Source organism: Prenolepis imparis, unplaced genomic scaffold, assembly GCF_030444845.1.
Source record: "Prenolepis imparis isolate NDT839.2.m4 unplaced genomic scaffold, iyPreImpa1.0 SCAF_2, whole genome shotgun sequence".
NCBI lineage: Eukaryota > Metazoa > Arthropoda > Insecta > Hymenoptera > Formicidae > Prenolepis > Prenolepis imparis.
The window spans coordinates 3,739,575-3,760,803 of record NW_028141160.1 but is presented as its reverse complement, the minus strand read 5'-3'; the positions used below and the strand labels follow the sequence as shown (position 1 = coordinate 3,760,803).

Genomic DNA, 21,229 nt, shown 5'->3' with positions numbered 1-21,229 from the left:
TTTTTTTATTGCTCCTTCATCTTTGCGTGATTCCGCATCTCTCTGAAGCTTTCGTTTTCTGTATTCAGCTCCCGACAAACGTTTTGTTTTTCGGTCGGACATCTAGAAATCGTGATGTTTATATTGTTTACATCCATACAACACAGAACAGTTTAATTACATTGTTACAATCTTGCAAATTGCAACATAATATTGTAGAGACATTATAGAAACATGTTATTGTAATATTTTATGAGAAATGTTATTGCAACATTCTAAAAATAATACAAAAAAATAGTATTCAGTCGCTAGTTCGTTTGTTTCCTATTATATGACGCGCTATCTTGTTTTAAAGTTTTTAAGTCATGAGAAATATAAAGCTTGCAAAGAGTAGCTAATAAGATTAAAGATATTTCAGTTTAATTTCTAATACAATCCTAACGCTGAAATTTCAGATATTAAATTAATTATTTATAAATCGGACAGATAAATGTCCGGCAAATGAACGAAAATCATCCGTTCATTATCTACTTAAGATGTAGAGTTCAGTGCATATAAATATAAATAAAATTTTTTATTTTAGGAAATAAATAGATAAATTATATTATTATTTAATTTAATTTATATTATTATTTACAATTATTTATCAAAATTACGTTAAGCCAAATTTTATATATACAGGGTGTCCCATTTTAATCTCCCCAGGCAAACATCTCAAAAAAATATGGAAGATACGGAAAAATGTTTCAGACAAAAGTTGTAGGACTTTAAGGGGGACAGATGATGAAAATATGGACTTGACCTTGAGTGACCTATTGAAGGTCAGGTCAAAGTCATCGATGTTTTCTTAAATGGAACCCCCTATTTTTTATTGCATATTCTTGTAGCCCTTGTCGAGACGTTTTCAAAACACTACCTATTGATGTCTCTTACGTAAGCCGTTCCCAAGATATGAAGCTTTAAAATTGATATACCGCCGGCATTTGCATTACCCGATGTACACTGCGGAGAGGTTGTTCAGTCGAATTTGTACTAGGTAGTGTTTTGAAACGTCTCGACAAGGGCTACAAGAATATGCAATAAAAAATAGGGGATCTCAAGGGAACTCAAGGTCAAGTCCATATTTTCATCATCTGTCCCCTTTCAAGTCCTACAACTTTTGTCTGAAACATTTTTTCGTATCTTCCATATTTTTCGAGATGTTTGACTGAGGAGATTAAAATGGGACACCCTGTATATTGATATATATACATATATGTATATATAATATTTGTAATTACAAATATGTCAATTTGATAGAAAAATACTGTAACAATGTTGCAGTAACATTTCGCCATGTATATGCAATATATGTTATTGAAATTGTTATTAAAATTTTTATTGTTATTAAAAAATTTATGTAATGTTTCTGCAATCTTTCAGTGCTATATGGGCATTATTGCATTTATGTATGATGTATGTACATATACTTCGTAGTCCCAGCTGCATACAATGAAAACAATATGCAATACATATAGTATGCATAATATATGTAACATACCTTATATCTTGCAATGTCGCATATGGGGAATCCCACTTATTGTTAGATACAAGCTGATTCTCTGTTCGCAATGTTCCCGACATTTGTTAAAATAAAAGAGTGCCATCCCACAACAAAACAAAATAGCTAATAATTATACAGCGCCACTGTGATTCAGCTTACAGATTTTTAATTCAATTGGTACCTCAAAGAGGGAGCACAATACATTCGATGGCAAACACCATAGAGGTCATCATGTAAAATTTGTGATCTTTATTAAGTTTGATTATTTTTGTTGTTTAAAATTAAAAAAAAATTTTTTTATTTTAGTTGATTATTTTTAAAGACATGTCGACGATCATTGGCCGCCCCTTTGGGGCGGCCGCCCGGGTGCATTGCACCCATTGCACCCCGGTTTGAAACGGCCCTGTTTCCAACTCATCGTTTCTCTATGTCATTATTTTAACAGTTAACTATGTGCTTTGACGGATTGTGTGTAATCATGTATGTAATGATGAGGGCTAACATACTCGTGCGTCACATTTATTAATTTCGTCGTTTCTTCGTTTCATTTTCTATTTTACTGTTTCAATATATAAAGAAATAGTTTTTCTTAATTTATTATGATTAAATATATTTTCTTACACTTTTATACTTAAATGTCAAATTTTCTGCAGACATATATTTAAATACATATCGAAATGTCTATATTTTCATAGGTTTCTTTGATTCATAATTATAATATCGTTAATATTTCGTATGTAGACCTATATTTCTAATGACTGCAACATACCTTCGCGCCATAGATTCAATAAGTCTTGTCAATTTACTAGCAAGTATTAAATTCCATTCTTCTTGTATAATAATGTATAATTTTTCAATATTTTTCGGCTTTTGTTCTTTTACATATTTGTTGACATCAATCCGTAGCACCTCGATTGGATTCAGAATTGGAGATTATACCGGCCACTTCATTACGTGAATATTATTGTCACTCAAAAATGTCTTCACAACTCTTGCAGAGTGTTTTGCATCATTATCCGCTTGATAAATCCATTCTTTTGGCATATATTCTTCGGCAAATGGAAACAGTATATTTTTTACAATATTCAAATACACGTATCTGTCTATGATTTGCGTTATTTGATGAATAGGACCTGTACCTTTCTCTGTCATAGACCTCCATAAAAGTACCGACTCATCACCACCTTTTACAGTCAAATTTCAAAATTAACTTTAGCATATTATTTAATTTAGCAACACCAAGCTTTTTTAATTAAATAAAACCGACTTAAATAAAGGAACAATCTCCACATCTAAATCCAATCGAGATACTGTGGATTAAATGTCGACAAATATGTAAAAGAACAAAAGCCGAATATTGAAGAATTATACTCTATTATACAAGAAGCGTGGAATTCGATACCTGTTAGTAAATATGCAAGATTTATTAAATCTATGCCGTGAAGGTGTGCTCCAGTCATTAGAGATAAAGGTCTACAAACGAAATATTAACGTTATTATAATTATGAGTTAAAGAAACTTATGAAAATATACATTTCGATATGTACTTAAGTATGTGTACGCAGAAAGTTTGACATTTAAATATAAAAATATAAAAAATATATTTAATTATAGTAAATTAAAAAGGACTATTTTGCAATCTCTTTATACATATTGTAAACTTCTAAATTCTAAAACATATAATTGATTTTTCCATACTTATTTAACGTATAAGTTTACAACAAATAATATTTAGTTTTATTAACTGTACGTAAGTATATGGCTACTGTATATATTTTTAATGATACATTGCTTTGTAATTATCTGTTATTCTTACAAGAGTAGGAAAGAATCTTGAAGAATCTGAATATCTATAAAATGCTAAGAGGACCGTTGTATTTTGATAGAGGTTAAATATGATGAGGGTGATGATGGGTTCTGTTTTTATTTATTTTAAAACTTTTAATAATATATATTACAAATAAATATATACTACAAAAAGGAATGATATCCATAAAAAAACTTACCTTTTTAAAAAAAAGATAAAAAAGGCGCCAAGTGAAAGTGTTACATAGAAAACAGTATTATTTTTAAATTATTGTAAAAAACTGTTCTACAAAATAATGTCAGTTAAAAAATTCTACAAAATAATTATGTGATATCAAAAAATTGCGCCAAATAAATAAAAACGTGTTTCATAAAAAATTAATTTTTTTTATTATTTTAAATATTTAAAAAGTTACTCATCCAAATATAAATGTGTATTTTGCAGATTATTATCTGATCTGATATAAAATTTATCACAGAATCATCTTTGTATTTTTAAGAATGATGCATCTGCACAGTCAAAACGATTTAGACCCGGCATTGAAACGATTAAAATGACGAACAAAAACTTGGCGTGCCCGGGTCGGGGCATTAAAAATTAAATTTTTTAAAATTGACATGCAATCTTCAAGTATCTGCATATAAATAAAATATATATATAAAATTAATCAAAAATACATTATCTTAGCCTAATATATCATAACATAGCATAAAATGTAAGTAAAATATCAACAAATTAATTAAAATTCTAGAATTTATTTTAAGAACATATTTTAAGCTTAACAAATAAAGTTTAAAATATAAAATTATAAGAGTAGCATAATTACATCGTTCAATATGGAATATTTTTAAAAAATTTAAGAAATCTTACTTTAATTATATATTACTTTACAAATCAAATTTTATAGATTAATTTTTAAGCAATCTTATTACGAAATATATGTCATTTTAGTGCCCCGATCCGGGCACGCCAAGTTTTTGTTCGTCATTTTAATCGTTTCAATTCGTTCGCCGGGTCTAAATCGTTTTGACAGTGCATATGTATCATTCTTAAAAATACAAAATGATTCTGTGTTAAATTTTATATCAGATCAGATAATAATCTGCAAAATACACATTTATATTTGGCTGATAAAACTTTTTAAAAATATTTAAAATAATAAAAAAAATAAATTTTTTATGAAACATACGTTTTTATTTATTTGGCGCAATTTTTTGATATCATAATTATTTTGTAGAATTTTTTAATTGACATTATTTTGTAGAACAGTTTTTTTACAATAATTTAAAAATAATACTGTTTTCTATGTAACACCTTCATTTGGCGCCCTTTTTTTACCTTTTTTTTAAAAGGTAAGTTTTTTATGGATATTGTATACATGGTGGGGAAAAAGTATGGAAACCCTGAAAAATCTCGAAAAATATAAATTTTACAAAAAAATGTTTCCTATTAAATCCTATTAAAAAAAAAGTCATAGGGCTTAAAAAAATCCATTTACTGATCTTACAAATTTGACTTTGGATGGCGTTGCCAAAGTCAGGGCAAGGTTATCTTGAATTTTTTAAATGGAACTCCCCATTTTTTATTACATACTCTTGTAGCTTATCTCGAGAGTTTTCCAAAACACTATAATTGAGTTATTTTTGGTTAAGAATTTCCTGAGATATTTTAAAATTTGTCATAATACTTTTTAATTATAAAATATAAAATATCTCGTAAAGTAAAAAGAAGATCCTTTTCCAATCTTGGCTGAGTTTCATATTCACTGCCAGTACTGAAAATCTAGCAAGCATGACGTAAACTTTGAGTTCAAAATAAAACGAACAATATAAATACTCTAATAATTAGAAAATTACTCTAAATCAGTTGTTTTCACGGCTACCACACATCAGTTACGTACTTATTCTCTCTAATTATTATAGTATTTACATTGTTCGTTTTATATTGTCAAAATGCAAAACCTTACTGAACGTGAACGAATATCTCTTTTGATGATGAGAGGGTGGGGAAACAACTTAAGGTCATACAATAATGTTAGGCAGCTCTTTAATGCAACGTTCCGGCATGGAAAAACAGGTATCTCTAAATCTACGGTTCATAAAACAGTCCGACGTTTCGAAGAAACAGGTTGCATTAAAAACCGCCCTAAAATAGGAAGACCAGCAACAGCAACAAATCCCGAGAAATCATTGGATGTTTTGCAATCCTTTGTGGAGAGTCCACATAGTTCCATCCGCAGAACAGCTGCAGAACATCAATTAGATCATAAGTCGGTATGCAAAATATTAAAACAGAACAAATTCCGTCCATATAAAATTCATTCAGTACAAGAGCTGAATGAAGACGACTTTGATCGACGTCTAAAGTTTTGAATTAATGATGGAAAGAGTAGATGCAGAACCTGATTTTTTTACAATATAGTTTTTTCAGACGAAGCAACGTTTCAACTTAACGGTAATGTCAATCGACACAATTGTAGATTTTGGTCGAATCCTTATTGGATGTTAGAACTTCATACTCAATATCAGAAGAAAGTAAATGTTTGGGCAAGTATTTTAAATAATACTTTGATAGGTCCATTCTTTATTGAAGGAAATTTAAATGCTGAAATATACGAGGACATGTTGAGAAACCAAATAGTTCCTGCGATAAGGGCCATTGTTGGTGAAGACATTGAGAACACTTGGTTCCAACAGGATGGTGCTACGCCACACTATGCAAGAAATGTTCGTAATTATTTAAACGAAGTCTTCGCTGAACGATGGATAGGGAGGAGAGGTCCGATTGAGTGGCCAGCTCGGTCACTAGATCTCTCATCTATCGATTATTTTCTATGGGGCTAACTGAAGGGTAAGTTTATACAGTAAAACTACAAACTTCTTGATGAAGCTGCGCTTATTTCCAGGGATTACATTAGGAATTCTATTTCAGGATTTTACGATCGACTAACATATTGTCAAACTGTGAACGATAAACACTTTGAAAATTTATTATAAACTTGCTTTGAAAAGATAGATCCCTTTTCGATCTTGCCTTAGATGGCCGGATCCTTCCTCGATCTTGCCTTAGATGACCGGATCCTTCCTCGATCTTGCCTTAAATGGCCGGATCCTTCCTCGATCTTGCTTTAGATGGCAGGATCCTTCCTCGATCTTGCCTTAGATGACCGAATCCTTCCTCGATCTTGCCTTAGATGGCCGGATCCTTCCTCGATCTTGCCTTAGATGGCCGGATCCAATTTCTTTTTTTTACTTTACGAGATATTTTATATTTTATAATTAAAAAGTATCATGACAAATTTTAAAATATCTCAGGAAATTCTTAACTAAAAATAACTCAATTATAGTGTTTTGGAAAGCTTTCGAGATAAGCTACAAGAGTATGTAATAAAAAATGAGGGGTTCCATTTAAAAAATTCAAGATGACCGGGGAAGGTTCCCCTGACCTTGGCAACGCCATCCAAGGTCAAACTTGTAAGATCAGTAAATAGACTTTTTTAAGCCCTACAACTTTTATAGGAAACATTTCTCTGTAAAACTTATATTTTTCGAGATTTTTCAGGGTTTCCATACTTTTTCCCCATCCTGTATATACATATATGTATACAGGATGTTTCAAGAGGAATGGTCAGCATTCTAGAACATGATTGTACACATTATTTGAAGTAAAAAAGTTTATATAAACATATATCTTATTCTGGACAGTTATAAAAATACGAATTCAATCTTAAGAACAAATATATTTATTAACTTATTAGAATCAAATTCTATGAAACAATTACATTAAATTTTAAGCTTACAATACAGTTGAAAAATTAATATTAATTAAGAAACAATAATTTTAATTAATTAATAATAATTTTAACATAAATGAATATGAGCCATTTTAATTACACCAGAAACCAAAAATTTTAAACTAACATAGGATTTATCAAACGTGACTTAATATTTACATTCATAACTATGGTAACAGGAAACGACAAAAATTTAATATAATTGTTTCATAGCATTTGGTTATATTAAGTTAATGAATGTATTTTTAAACTTTTGAACACGTTGTATCTTTATAACCGTCCAGAATAGGATACATATTTATATAAACTTTTTTGTTTAAAATGATGTGTACAATCATGTTCTAGAATACTGATCATTCCTCCTAAAACACCCTGTATATATAATATTTATTAAATAATTTATACATTTATATTTATTAAATATAAATTCATTATTTATACTTATTAAATTTTATATTTATTAAGTAAAACAAATAATATGTATAAATTCTAAATGACATTAAATGTTACACTTATAAATATTACTATATAATTAAATAAAATAAATAAAAATATAAAAGCTAATTGGTATAAAATTGATAAAATTATATTCGCGCATGCAGCGCATGTTAGAATTTCATTATCTCTGATTATTATTAATCAAATATAACGTAGCAATGTTTTTAACTATTATGGCAGCAGAACTTACGCAAATCCATGCCCTCGTACCACGGATTGAAGATCGCGTTGACATAAATCGCCGCCAAGCAGGGCACAATGGAATCGAAATGATTATGTGTGCACACACTAATAACATCACCGGGTTTGATTCCTTGTTTTTGTAGCCACAACGCACATCTCACGACTTTGTCTTGTAACTCCGTATATGTAACTACTTTCTCAGTGTACGCGTCCAACTATAAAATTATTACTATTATATATATTGTCTTATAATCAATAAACGTGCGTGTTATTGTAAATTATTTAAGCATAATTAAAATGACATTAGATAGATCTGGAATATATCTTATGCAATTTCTCGAAAATTACTCAATATGAAATTAATGTGCAAGTTAAGTTCAATAATATTAAAAATAAATTGTAGGATTGGAAACTAATATTATTTAACTATTTTATTACCTGTTTGTATAACGAATATTACAAAATTGTACATGGATACATTCTATGTTTATTATTGACATTATAGAATAAAGAATAATTAAGAAAGTAATGAAAATCTTATAAAAATTTGCAATTAAATTTTAAGCAAAATTTAGTTTATGTATCGATTTTTCTCATTATTAATTGTATTTATGACACCTGTCTTATTAGAATAGATCTATGTTGTTATTTTTATAAACACATTGAAAGAATTTGATAATATAAATATATTCTAATATTTCCATTATTATTATTTATATTTCTCACACAATAACTTTATTATACAACTTAAAAAATTTTTTTTATTTTATGACTTTTTTGCAACTTGATTGAGTATCTTTGAAACTTTTCTTTTGCTGAAATACTCTACATTGATGTCATGTGTAAATATCGACTTACGTGTGCAATTTTATCTCCATTGCTCTTCATTTTGACCCATATTAACTCTGCAAGGCTGTTATAGTTAACTACATAAGGTGACACTTTTCCTTTATAAACATTATTTTGCACAGTAAAAACCTAAAATTATTAAATAAGTTTGTTACTTTAAATAATTACAATATTTTTGCAAGTCGTAGTAAACATGCGTTTGTATATATGTTTATGTATTTCGTGTGTATTACGTCATATTAACAGTAACTTTATTTAAATATTATATAAACAAAATTATATACAAAAATAATTCATATTTGCGCAATTGTGTTTGCACTTACCTTAGAATCATCCGTAGCCATTTTGTCGGAGATATTCGAGTTTTAGATCCCAGGTGTAAAGTGTAAAATATGATTAAATACGTAGTGTAATTCGATGATATCACTGCATAATACAAATAATTGCATTTGATAAATTGTTTTATAGCCGTCTCATTTAATTAAATGATAATTGATTATTAATGCGATGAATATTTGATAAAAATATTTTTCAATAAAATAAAATGTTTTTTTGTATATGTTCAATATCAAAGTGAAAATGACTGTGATAAGCAATGGAACACATAATGGGCATAATTTACAAAGCAATTTAGATTATTTTAGAATTAGTATATAGAAAGATCTGTGTGAGTTTATATTGTTATATATATTTCATGCTATAAAGAATAATTTTGTTAGTAATTATATGACTCTAACAAATTAATTTATAAATATTATATAATCATGCGTAATATTATATAATCATAGAATTTGTATTGAATTATCTGTTAAATCCGTTCTACACTTAGGAAATAATACCACACAAAAATCTTTTTAATTTTTTTTATTAATAATTATCAATTAGTATTAGTTAGTAATAAAAAATTATAAAAAAATATTTGTTTGTACTTTTATGTAAGAATAAATAAATAATAAAATAAGTAAAATATTATATAAATATAAATATTATAATAAATATAATTAAAAAACTTATAATAATTTTAGCAAACTTCTTAATAATATAACTTTTATTGAAATTTAATGTTTATATTTTGTTATATAATATGTTGTTAATTTTTATTATCCATATATAAATATATCACACAAATAGGTGATGATTATATATGTACATTTAAAGCACACATGTACATATAATTTATTTAGGTAAGAAACAAGCAAATAATAGCTAGGCGCAGAAATTAGACGGAACAAACTAGTCTTTAAATTTTTCTCTATTAAATTTAAATTCAATTTTATTATATAAATTCACAAATACAAATTTAAATAAAGGAAAATTTAAAAACAAATTTCTGCGCCTGGCTCTTATCAATCCGTTTCCTACCTGAATTTATATGTATTTATTAGAGCTTTTTTGGTTTAATATTACATATATTTATATATTTATATTTTTTGTTTATGTTATAAACAATTTACGTTACAATTTTATTATTGTAAAACTTGCAATTTTAGTTTTTATTTTTATAAAAAGCAACGTGTATAAAGACTTATCTCATTTTTAATAGAAGTCGCATCAATATTTGAATGTACATAATAAAAGACAACGTATAAGATATGAAACTATGAGACTCGAAAAAAGGTATATAAAATAATAAAAATACATACATCATATACACACTCTTATGTAAAAGTATCTTACAATTATATATATTATCTAAGCACAATAATGTCTAAACAGATCGTATCCATAATAGATTTAATCGATATCTTAAATTTATATTATACAGGTTGGGCCATTTAAATCAATCCACTGGAAAATTTTAGAGCTGTTAAGTTTAAGACAAAAATGTGTCAAGTAAAAGTTATTTGATGTTGAGGCCGTTATCTGATGGTGATCTTTATTTGACTTTGAATCCAGAGGGTTATTTCAAAGTCAACTTAATTTTTTTAAATAGAATCAATATAATTTTTTTATTTAAATTGATTTCCTGCAATATTTGGCATAAGTTATAAGGATGGGATGACCAAAAAGTGAATAGTTTACGAGATATTTTGTACTTTAATGTAACATTAATGTAATTTTACTATATGAAATATCTTGTAAAATATTTTTTTTTCCATACTCTTATCTCAATACTTTTATGCACAAAATAATGAGAGGAATCAATTGATGTAAATAAGAAAACACATAGTTGTTTTTAAGAAAAAATATGTAGTTGCTAGTTGCAAATTACATATTTTTTATTTTCAAGATAATCGATTGTAAACTTTAAAATAGGGGACACCCTATATAATTGCATTAAAGCAGTATAAGAAGAAGAGACATAACTTTAACAGTTTAAAAAAGCTAGAATAAAATAAACACTGTTTATAGATTCTACTATTTGAGAACACAGAAGTATGCATAATCAAGAGACACGGTAGTGTCTCGCGCCAAGTGTGGGTGAAACCGAAGGCCGCGCACCAGCGCTGAGGCACCCCGTGTATCTATACGCGATGAGTCGACTCGTTGAGAGTAATTGAGATTTTTAGTTCTCAATAATCGCTGAACGGATCAAGTTCTTACTAGGTTTAATCGATAGCTTGAATTTGAATTATAATAATAAAAATATCTTTATTTTTGCTCTATGTGCTTTATAAATAGAGATATCATAATGCAAAGTCTCAATGTAAAAATTTTCTTTTAAGAAACGTCCACGTCATTATCATTATGGTCGTCATCATTCACGCAAATGTCCAATCGCGTGCCAAGGATTCTGTACAGTTTGAGCATTGGACACAGGATTGCGCTAGCGGCGCTTCGTTATTGTGACTCTGATGAGTGAATTGTCATACCCATACAGCACATGATATCGTTCGAATATTCTGTACTCGTACTGTAAATATACGTACTGTATATAATATACTTCAAACATTTCTATAACATCTCTAGTAGTATATTGGTTCTCGTAATTTCTTAGAATGTACTTGTAATATCTCACAATAGTATATTATTTTCCATAAATTCTCAGGAAGTACTTGTAATATCTCACAGTAGTATATTATTTTTCGTAAATTCTCGTATACTACTCAGAATATATAAATTGAATATTATAGGGATCACGATCAAAAAATGAGTTTAACTGCAAAACAAGCTATCCTGGCTTGTTGCGTATACGACAGCGCCGATGAGAAGTCCGCTCGCGGCGTGTTGCATTTTTGCCGACGAATCGGTTAAGTTCGCTCGCGGTGTGTTGCTTTCGCCTGGGATACGTCTATCATATTAGGTCTGTTCTTTTTAGTTGAACTGGCACAGGCATACTGTGAACTTATAGGTTATCCATCTCTAAAAAGAACAGATCTATTGCATACGTATGTCGGCCACTGTCGGCCTCGTTCTCTTTCGGTTCCGGCCTCTTCTCTCTGTGTCAATGAAGAAAGTGGACGTGATTTTAATCCGAGGTAATCTTTATTTTTATTACAATATAAAAAAGCATGTATACAATTATGAAATATATGTTTGGATATAATTTTCATGAAATTTTATGCATATATTTCATAATTTACTGAAACTTGTGTTTACAAATTAGAGGTTATACGTTTTTAGAAAGTCGCATAAAATAAAAGTCCAGCATTTTGAACCGCGCTTCGGATTATCTTCTATTCAGCAAACGTATTAGATGAATATTTTTACAATATAGTAAAGTAAAATTTAACGTAAAGTAACCTGAAAATTGTGAACTACATATTTCTGTTGTACTTAATCGTGAGCTTTATATTATTGAAAGATATAATAGCAAATATTATCATCCTTATTTGTAATTTTTATGTTGCAGCCAGAGGAAACAGGTTGTGAGCTTTATTATATTATTGAGCACTTATTATCTGCATTTTGTAAAAAAAAGTCTGCGCACGTACGGCAGTGGGACGACGTAAGTATGATAATTAATAAAAAATTGACATGTTTGCATTGCTCTTCTTTCTTATACTATTCCATAATATTCTATTGCCTGTCACTTTCGTACATCTTTCATTGATTATCAGTGCAATACATGCTGCATTCACGATATTTACTGCCAGTTCTGAAAGTCTTTAAGTCACGTACACTGTAGATTTTCAGTACTGGGAATGAATATCGCAACGCAGCCTGCATATGCATTGCACTGATACAATATAATAATCTAACGTAAAATTGAGAATAACATTTCTGTTTTACTTAATCGTGAGCTTTATATTATTGAAAGATATAATAGCAAATATTATCATCCTTATTTGTAATTTTTATGTTGCAGCCAGAGGAAACAGGTTGTGAGCTTTATTATATTATTGAGCACTTATTATCTACATTCTGTAAAAAAAGTCTGCGCACGTACGGCAGTGGGACGACGTAAGTATGATAATTAATAAAAAATTGACATGTTTGCATTGCTCTTCTTTCTTATATTATTCCATAATATTCTATTGCTTCTATCACTTTCGTACATCTTTCATTGATTATCAGTGCAATACATGCTGCATTCACGATGCCAGTTCTGACAGTCTTTAATCACGTACACTCGTACACTATAGATTTTCACTACTGAGAGTGAATATAGCAACGCAGCTTGTATATGCATTGCACTGATAATATCAAAGATGTATGAAAGTGACAGGCAATGGAATCATCAATACAGAGTGTCCCATTTTAATTAACCCAAACATATCTTTATTTTCGATTGTACAAAAAAATGCTTCAGACAAAAATTGTTTGGTTTAAAGGAGCACACATGATTTCCATGTGTCATATTGTAGATGTCATCGTTTTCAAGAAATTTTAAACGCGAATAATTTATTACTAAAACTTGATTTTTTTCCTTGAGATAAAAATTATAGATTTTGTTAAGACGTTTTTAAAACATAATAAAGTTTTTTTAGTTATGAATTTTCTGAGATTTTTAATATTTTGTTATGATACTTTATGATATAAAATACGAAAAATATCTATATGATCTACTCACATCGGAATCATGTGTACCCCTTCAAACCAAACAACTTTTGTCTAAAGCATTTTCTTCTACAATAAAAAATAAAAGTTTTTGGTGTAGAACGATTAAAATGGGACACCCTGTAATTTGTCGAATTTATTTCTTTTCTGATTCTTTTTCTCTTATTTTTCTTACTTTTCTTTGAATAAACATAAAAAGTAATGTTTAAATGAACATCAAAGTATATGTTTACAATAAAATTAAAAAAAAAAAATTACTAATATGTATATTACGCGGGTATGCACAAACACACACACACACACACATGCACGCGCGCGCGCGCGCACACATATATATGTGTTATTGAATTTATTTAAAAAGCGTTTTAAATATTACATTTGCAAATATTTATCAATCTTAATTTTTTTATTAATCTTAATACTTTATTTAAAATAACGTGCATTATTCTAATAGAATGTACACTAATTAATAATATTATGTACAATATAATATAAAAATTGTAAAATAATATAATATCAACTAAAAATGAAATGTAATAAAATTCTAAAAATATTAATACCCTCTGTCTCTGTCTACAATAAATACTGATTATCTCTGTACAATAATAGTGATTAATATCATAATATTTTTTAACAGAAATACAACAATGAAACGAAATCTGCCTAGAAAAGACATTTCATATGTTTCTAAACGGCACTTACGTCGATTAAGTTCACAAGAATCAGAACTTATATATGATAGTTTCTTTAATACGACTGTATCATCACATAGTGATAATAATGAATATTCAGAATATTTAAATAATGATTCTACAGTTAATTCACATATAATAAATAAACGTAAAGAAACACATGCAACTGAAAATGGCACTAATAATGAACGAAATAAGAATAATATATCTACAGTTTATGAAAATGACGAATGTCAACAGTTAAACAAATCGGATTCAGAACGATCTTCTGCAAACATTTCTTGTGACTCAATACCTTATGTGGCATCTGAATATACAAACACAACAGATAGCGATTTTAAAGATACCCTTGCTGTCTGGGCTACAGAGCATCAAGTCTCACATACTGCTCTGAGAGCATTACTTCAGATATTAAAACAGCATTCTTGTTTTACGAAATTGTCGATAAATGCACGATCACTTCTAAGAACACCTTGACAACAAGAGATAAGCACAGTAACACCGGGAATATACTATCATTTTGGATTAAAAAAATCTGTATTAAATATATTAACATCCGTAAAGGATAATATTAATTGTTTGAAAATAACTATTAATATTGATGGATTACCACTGTCGAAATTATCATCACAATAATTCTGGCCTATATTAGGTTCAGTTCTTCCATATGACAATGTATTTGTAATTGGACTTTATCATGGATATGAAAAACCGACCAATGCTAATGATTTTTTGAAGCAATTTGTTGACGAGGCTAAAGATATGTGCGAAAACGGTATTAACATCAATGGTCGTAATATAAATTGCAGGTTTGAGGTTTTAATTTGTGATGCTCCAGCGAAAGCATTCGTTCTATGCGTAAAGGGACATTGTGGTTATTCTAGCTGTACTAAGTGTCAAACAGAAGGAGAATATGTCGGAAACAGAATATGTTTCCCTCAAGTGGATGCACCACTTCGAACAGATGACGATTTCATTCGAAAGATTGACGATAACTATCACAAGCCAGATATCACCTGCAGTTTGCTAGAAATACCACATTTTAAGCCTGTTACTAATGTTCCCTTAGATCATATGCACTTGGTGTTCTTAGGAATTATGCGCAAATTAATAAATTTATGGCTGTCTGGAAAATTGGATTATCGACTACAACATAGATCTGTTGAAGAAATCTCTACACGTTTAATAACACTGTTAAAGCCTGCAATACCTGTAGAGTTTGCGAGAAAGCCACGAGCACTGAATTGTGTGAAATTATGGAAAGCTACAGAATATCGATTGATTTTATTATATACGGGTCCACTGGCTTTTAAATCCATATTAAAAAAAAATGTGTATACCAACTTTATGACATTACATGAGATTATCCGCATTCTTTCTTCACCAGATTTAAGCCAATACTTCAGTTATGCGCAAGATTTGATATTTTTCTTTATTAAAACATTTAAGAAAATATATGGTATTGAGAATATGTCACATAATATTCACAGTTTTGTACATCTTGTTGATGACGTCAAACGGTTTGGACCGCTTGATAATTTTAGTGCTTTCAAGTTTGAAAATTATATGAAAACATTGAAGAAATATATTAGAAAATCAGAGAGACCCTTACAACAAGTTGTGCGAAGATATTGTGAAAAAGAAATAAACTCGGATTTATCACTATTATCAACTTCTTTTTCATCACATTTTGTTTTGGTAAATGCAAATTTAACAAATTTGCATTATGATGGTCCACTTGTTTCCAATTGCAACAATCCCCAATATAAAACTATAAAGTACGAAGGAATTGTGTTGAAAGCTGGAACACTTGCGGATAGTTGCTGCGGATTAAATTGTGGTGCTATTGTGTGTATAGAAAATGTAGCACATTCAGAGCACAATATTCCAGTCATTATAGGTCGCGAATTTTTAGAAAAAAAAGGACCTATAATGTACCTTGTCCATCTTCTTTACTTGGCATTTATATTGTACATTCATACTCAAATTTGAAATCGTGGCCATTAAAAACTGTTGTCAGAAAATATATGAAGTTGCCTCTTGAAAATGACAAATATGCAGTTTTTCCATTGATACATAGCAAAATGTAATATATTGAAACAGAATGGCTGACACGTTGAAGATGTACGCAGTCGTTGAATTTGAAGATGGACTGTCAGTGATTCCAGACATTTGGTTGACTAAAGATCGAAAAGAAGCATTTTGGCCTACTTACACTAATACTGCAAGATACGACAAAGCGGGATTAACGGTATGGAGGAGCCGGAATCTACGTGGTTAAAATGTACCATTATAAAAATATATGGAACATTTTGTAAGTAACATTATATTCTTTTCTGAAATATGTGTGTATTATTATTTGTTTTTCGCATGTAACATTAATATTTGTTGATGTTTTTTAATAATTGTAGGGAAATGGTACATGTTTTATTACGATTAACTTTTGTTGCAGTGAGTTATGCAGTGGCGAGACAAAAGTTGAAACAAGCCGAACATGAGTCTGATCTTGCATCTAATACTGAAAACGAAGATTTTCGTAAGAAGTCTAGGAAAGATAGAGCCGCTAAAAACTTGGATACATCAACGAGCAGCAATAATGCTGAACTGTCAGACGACAGTATTATGTCAGAGATTTCAGAAATACCAAAAATTTCGAAAAAAACTACACATATGAAGAAAATAGAGGATGCACAAACAAGTAAGAGCTTTATAAAGCATTAATACACTAAAAAATAATAGAACGTTTCAATAACGTATTGTTGTATGATTTTAAGGTTTTGATGACAGATATAATGATAAGAGACAAAGTCATACTCATCAAAGTGCTAAGAAAGTTGGAAGTACTGCTGCATCAAAGAAGTACTACAATGTAGGAACAAAAGATTTTCGTAAGTATAATTTTTGTGGAAATATAAAATAAGATTTGCACAAAAAATTTATAAATAGATATCTTCGAAATTTTCAACTGGTTTATACTTTGAATATCCATCTATCTATCTGAAAATGATATAAATAATATGTACAATGGTTACATTGTTTCATTACTTTTAGATCCAATACGTATTGAAAATGATAAACAGTGCCGAGATTATGAAGATAACAGTCCGAGCTTCACCTCTAATGAAGGTTAGTATGCAAGTAATTTCTATTTTATTTTTTTTATTTTACAGTTATTCATAAATTTATATATTGTAATATTGTTTTAAATTTACATTTAGATCCACGAAATGAACATTTTTCCAAAGATGAATCGTGTGACGATGACGATAATATTAACGCTCCAATGTCATTAGTAGCAAAGAAGACGAGTAAAGTACCAGGCTCGAACTACAATTGTGAACGAAGTAAGTATGCAAATAGTTTGTATTTTACTTACAATTATTATATATATTAAATGTTATTTATTCTAAAAAAATTTTGCGTTATCTTTTTTATTTGTAGTTTTCAGCTTACACTTTTTTACATTTTTAATCTGTAGAATTTTTTTAAATGTCATCTTTTGTTTTTACACATAAATTACATCTCTTGGATGTTTTTTAGAATCGAGCGATCCTATACGATATGTAATTCGAAAACTCTCGGATATGGAAATAAAAATGAACGTCATGCACACAGACATAAAAAAACTTGGAAAGAATGTAGAAAAACTTTCAGCTGGTACTGTCGAAACGGAAGAAAGAGAAAAAATAGATATTTTTCAAGATCTGCCATTAAAAAATGAAAACGATCTTGAAGCTATGGAAACAAAATTAAAAAATAATGTTTCTTATTGAAATCAAATGGTAAGTCGAATGTCTACTTTTCAATATTATAAAATTTTTTAAAAAAAGGAAGGATACCAGTTTAGGATTTAATAGACAATTTAATTCTAAAAAGAGCTGCAGTAATCGTTAAATTGTTTAAAAAATTTTGTCAAATATCAATTTAAATATTGAATATTATTCTTGCATGATAAAATCATATTTATCACCCGAGACTCTATACAAAGAATAGTTAAAAAATAAAACTATATGTGATTATACGTATATCGAAAATAACTATTAATATTTTTACATTTATTAATTTCACCATCCATACATTTACGTGCTTTTGGTTTAAAATCTTATAGTCTTTATCTCTTAATACATATTACACTCATGTTTATTTCCACACCTTCTATACTTTGTACATGTTTTTATCGTTTTATTTACAAATATTTTAGATGACACAATTGGCATTTGGATTATGTACAAACATGAAAACATCATGTTTGCGACTGATGAAACTAATAGTCTCTAATGAACTGGCGATAAAGTACAGTTGGTACGGTGCAAAAAAGAAACAAATATTTTCCAAATTGGAAATTTGCAAAATGATTTTAAGTACGTAAAATATTCAAAAACAATTTGTATTTTTTTTTAATGAATGCTATAATTCCTGTACAAATTGAAAGACATGTTCCTAAATATTTGTTAACAATTTATTAACTTATTAATTAATAAAACATATTTACCAATATTGATATATTTAAAGTTAAAGTATCTTTTGTTTAGAGATAAAGCATATAATTATTTGTTACTGAACTTAAATTATTAAAATTATAATAATAGTATAATGCTAAAATTAAATTATTATTCACATATTTGTTCTAATATTTATAAATAATGAACAAGTAATAAAGATACGTTATTTTTCAGATGTGATACGAAAATCATTTCCGGATGTAACAGATGACCAGATTTCTGCGCCAATCAAAATATGGTTGGCTCATGCCAAGGAAAGGATAACAAGAAAAGAACAAGAAGAGCGCGTGCCTTTGCAAAACGTTCCATTGTAAACGATGCAGTACAGAGACTAGATTGCGGTGCCGGTTTCCCCACTTTAAGCGCGTGCTAGCAGCCGAGCCCCGTGAGAAGCAGTCTATCTCTACCGCACCGATCTAGTCGTCTAACATAGCAAAGAGAGCACCGTCGCGGAGAGTTAAAAAATTTATAATACATAAATATATATATGTATATATTTAGATTTTACGTATATTATGTACACATGTAATGTGTTTATATATATTTATAATTATAAATATATATACACATATATGTGTATATATATTTATATAATTATAAAAAATTTTTGTACTCTGCGACGGTGCCTCCTTTGCGACGTTAGACCGCTAGACCGGCGTGGCATACACGGTACTGCTTCTCACAGCGCTCGGCCGCTAGCACGCGCTTGGAGATTGGAACGGCACCACAATCCAGTCTTGTACTTCTTTATAATCCATTCTGGATTTGCTGACAGTTGTATTTTGTGATAATTAACTGTAAGCTAATTTAAAAACGTTAATTTAGAGGCCATTTATATTGTGATGATTTTGCATAAGTTTTTGTATTATTATTATTATTAGTGTATATCCTGATAACCAGAGACCAGATTGCGGTGCCGGTTTCCCCACTTCAAGCGCATGCTAGCAGCCGAGCACCGTGAGAAGCGTCCATCTATGCCGCACCGATCTAGTGGTCTAACGTAGCAAAGGGGGCACCGTCGCGGAGAATTAAAAAATTTATAATACATAAATATATAATATGTATATATTTAGATTTTACGTATATTATGTACACATATAATGTGTTTATATACATATATTTATAATTATAAATGTATATATACATATATGTGTATATATATTTATATAATTAGAAAAAATTTTTGTACTCTCCGCGACGGTGCCTCTTTTGCTACGTTAGACCACTAGATCGATGACATATAAATAAACGACTGACTGTTAAACATAAGTGTACAAGTATATGAATAAATTTATAAAGTATAAAAAAAGTACAGTAAATTATTTAATCTATCCTAACGTATATACCGGTATATACTAATAAGAATATACCGTGCACATTCTATTCTTGGTTGTATATTGTTACGAAGGATGTTCTTGGTACATACTGCGAAATATTCTCAGTATGTACTACGAACTGAAAAAAGGCGGACATAGCAATGTTCTCAGTATGTACGCATAAAATCGTAGTACGTATTTCGAATGTTTTGAGAATATACGCAATATACTGCTGCGATATTCTTCTAACATTCTCAGTATCTATCTGTGCTGTATGGGTATATAGGTTAAGAAACCGCTGTCATCGTTGAATGAGAACGGATGCGTTTCCATGAAGCATATTTTTGTTATCGAATCCTCAAGCACTTTATTTTAAAAAGAAAAGAAGTATTTAAGACGAAAAGAAGGAATACAGAGTATCATGGGCGTCGGCAGAATTACTTTAGGGGGGTGCACCCAAAAGAGGATGCACTGGAAAAACAGTTTCTTCCCAGTTCATAATTATATTTTTGTTAACATTGGTTGTTGTTTATTGAATCCTAATAAAAATTCATTAATAATTAAAAAATTCTAATTTTTATATTGCCGATCTGTTAATATGTTAAAGAATCTCAGTTTTACAATTGCAAATAGTTACAAAGTTCCAACTAATAGTTTACAAGTAATGCAACCAAGACGGCTCAAGTTTTTGTTCAAACATTAATTTTTCTAAAATTGATTTCCGAAAGTTTTATTACAAATGTTAATTAATATTTAAGCATTGAGTTTTTGTTCAATTAAAAAAATTATAATCAATATTATTTTATATTACATGATTTCTTTTTTTTACTGAATTTTTTTTCTCTGTCCCTTCCCTACTTATTTCATAGACCAGGGCCAGGGGGGTGCAAGTGCACCGCCTTGCACCCCCCTCGCGGCGCCCATGCAGAGTATATTTACAAATTACTGTACAATTTAATGTGGCAGCTAATACAAGAAAAGATTTGTCTTTTATGGTAAGTTTATGCAAGTATAATTTATTCCGTTTAATTAAAATGTTATAATATTGAAATGACGTCTTTCTTACGTCAGAATAGAGAAAAAAAAGGTCATCATAACACAGTACTCTGCGTTGATACCACTGCTT

At 29.1% G+C, this 21,229-nt stretch overlaps 1 protein-coding gene and 1 pseudogene across 3 annotated transcripts in view; one reads left to right on the top strand and one right to left on the bottom strand.

Annotated features, from left to right (window-relative positions):
* Positions 1–21,229, bottom strand: part of LOC145933154 (uncharacterized) — a 43,610-nt gene that overhangs the window by 17,885 nt on the left and 4,496 nt on the right. For all 3 annotated transcript variants that reach the window (XM_083032688.1, XM_083032687.1, XM_083032686.1), the window contains exons 2-4: positions 8,976–9,078; positions 8,662–8,781; positions 7,811–8,018 (exon numbers count right to left, since the gene is read on the bottom strand). In XM_083032688.1, the coding sequence (XP_082888814.1) occupies positions 7,811–8,018; positions 8,662–8,781; positions 8,976–8,996 (349 nt within the window). In that variant the 5' untranslated portion in view covers positions 8,997–9,078. The remainder of the gene's footprint in view (positions 1–7,810; positions 8,019–8,661; positions 8,782–8,975; positions 9,079–21,229) is intronic.
* On the top strand, positions 14,217–16,513 carry LOC145933151 (uncharacterized; annotated as a pseudogene).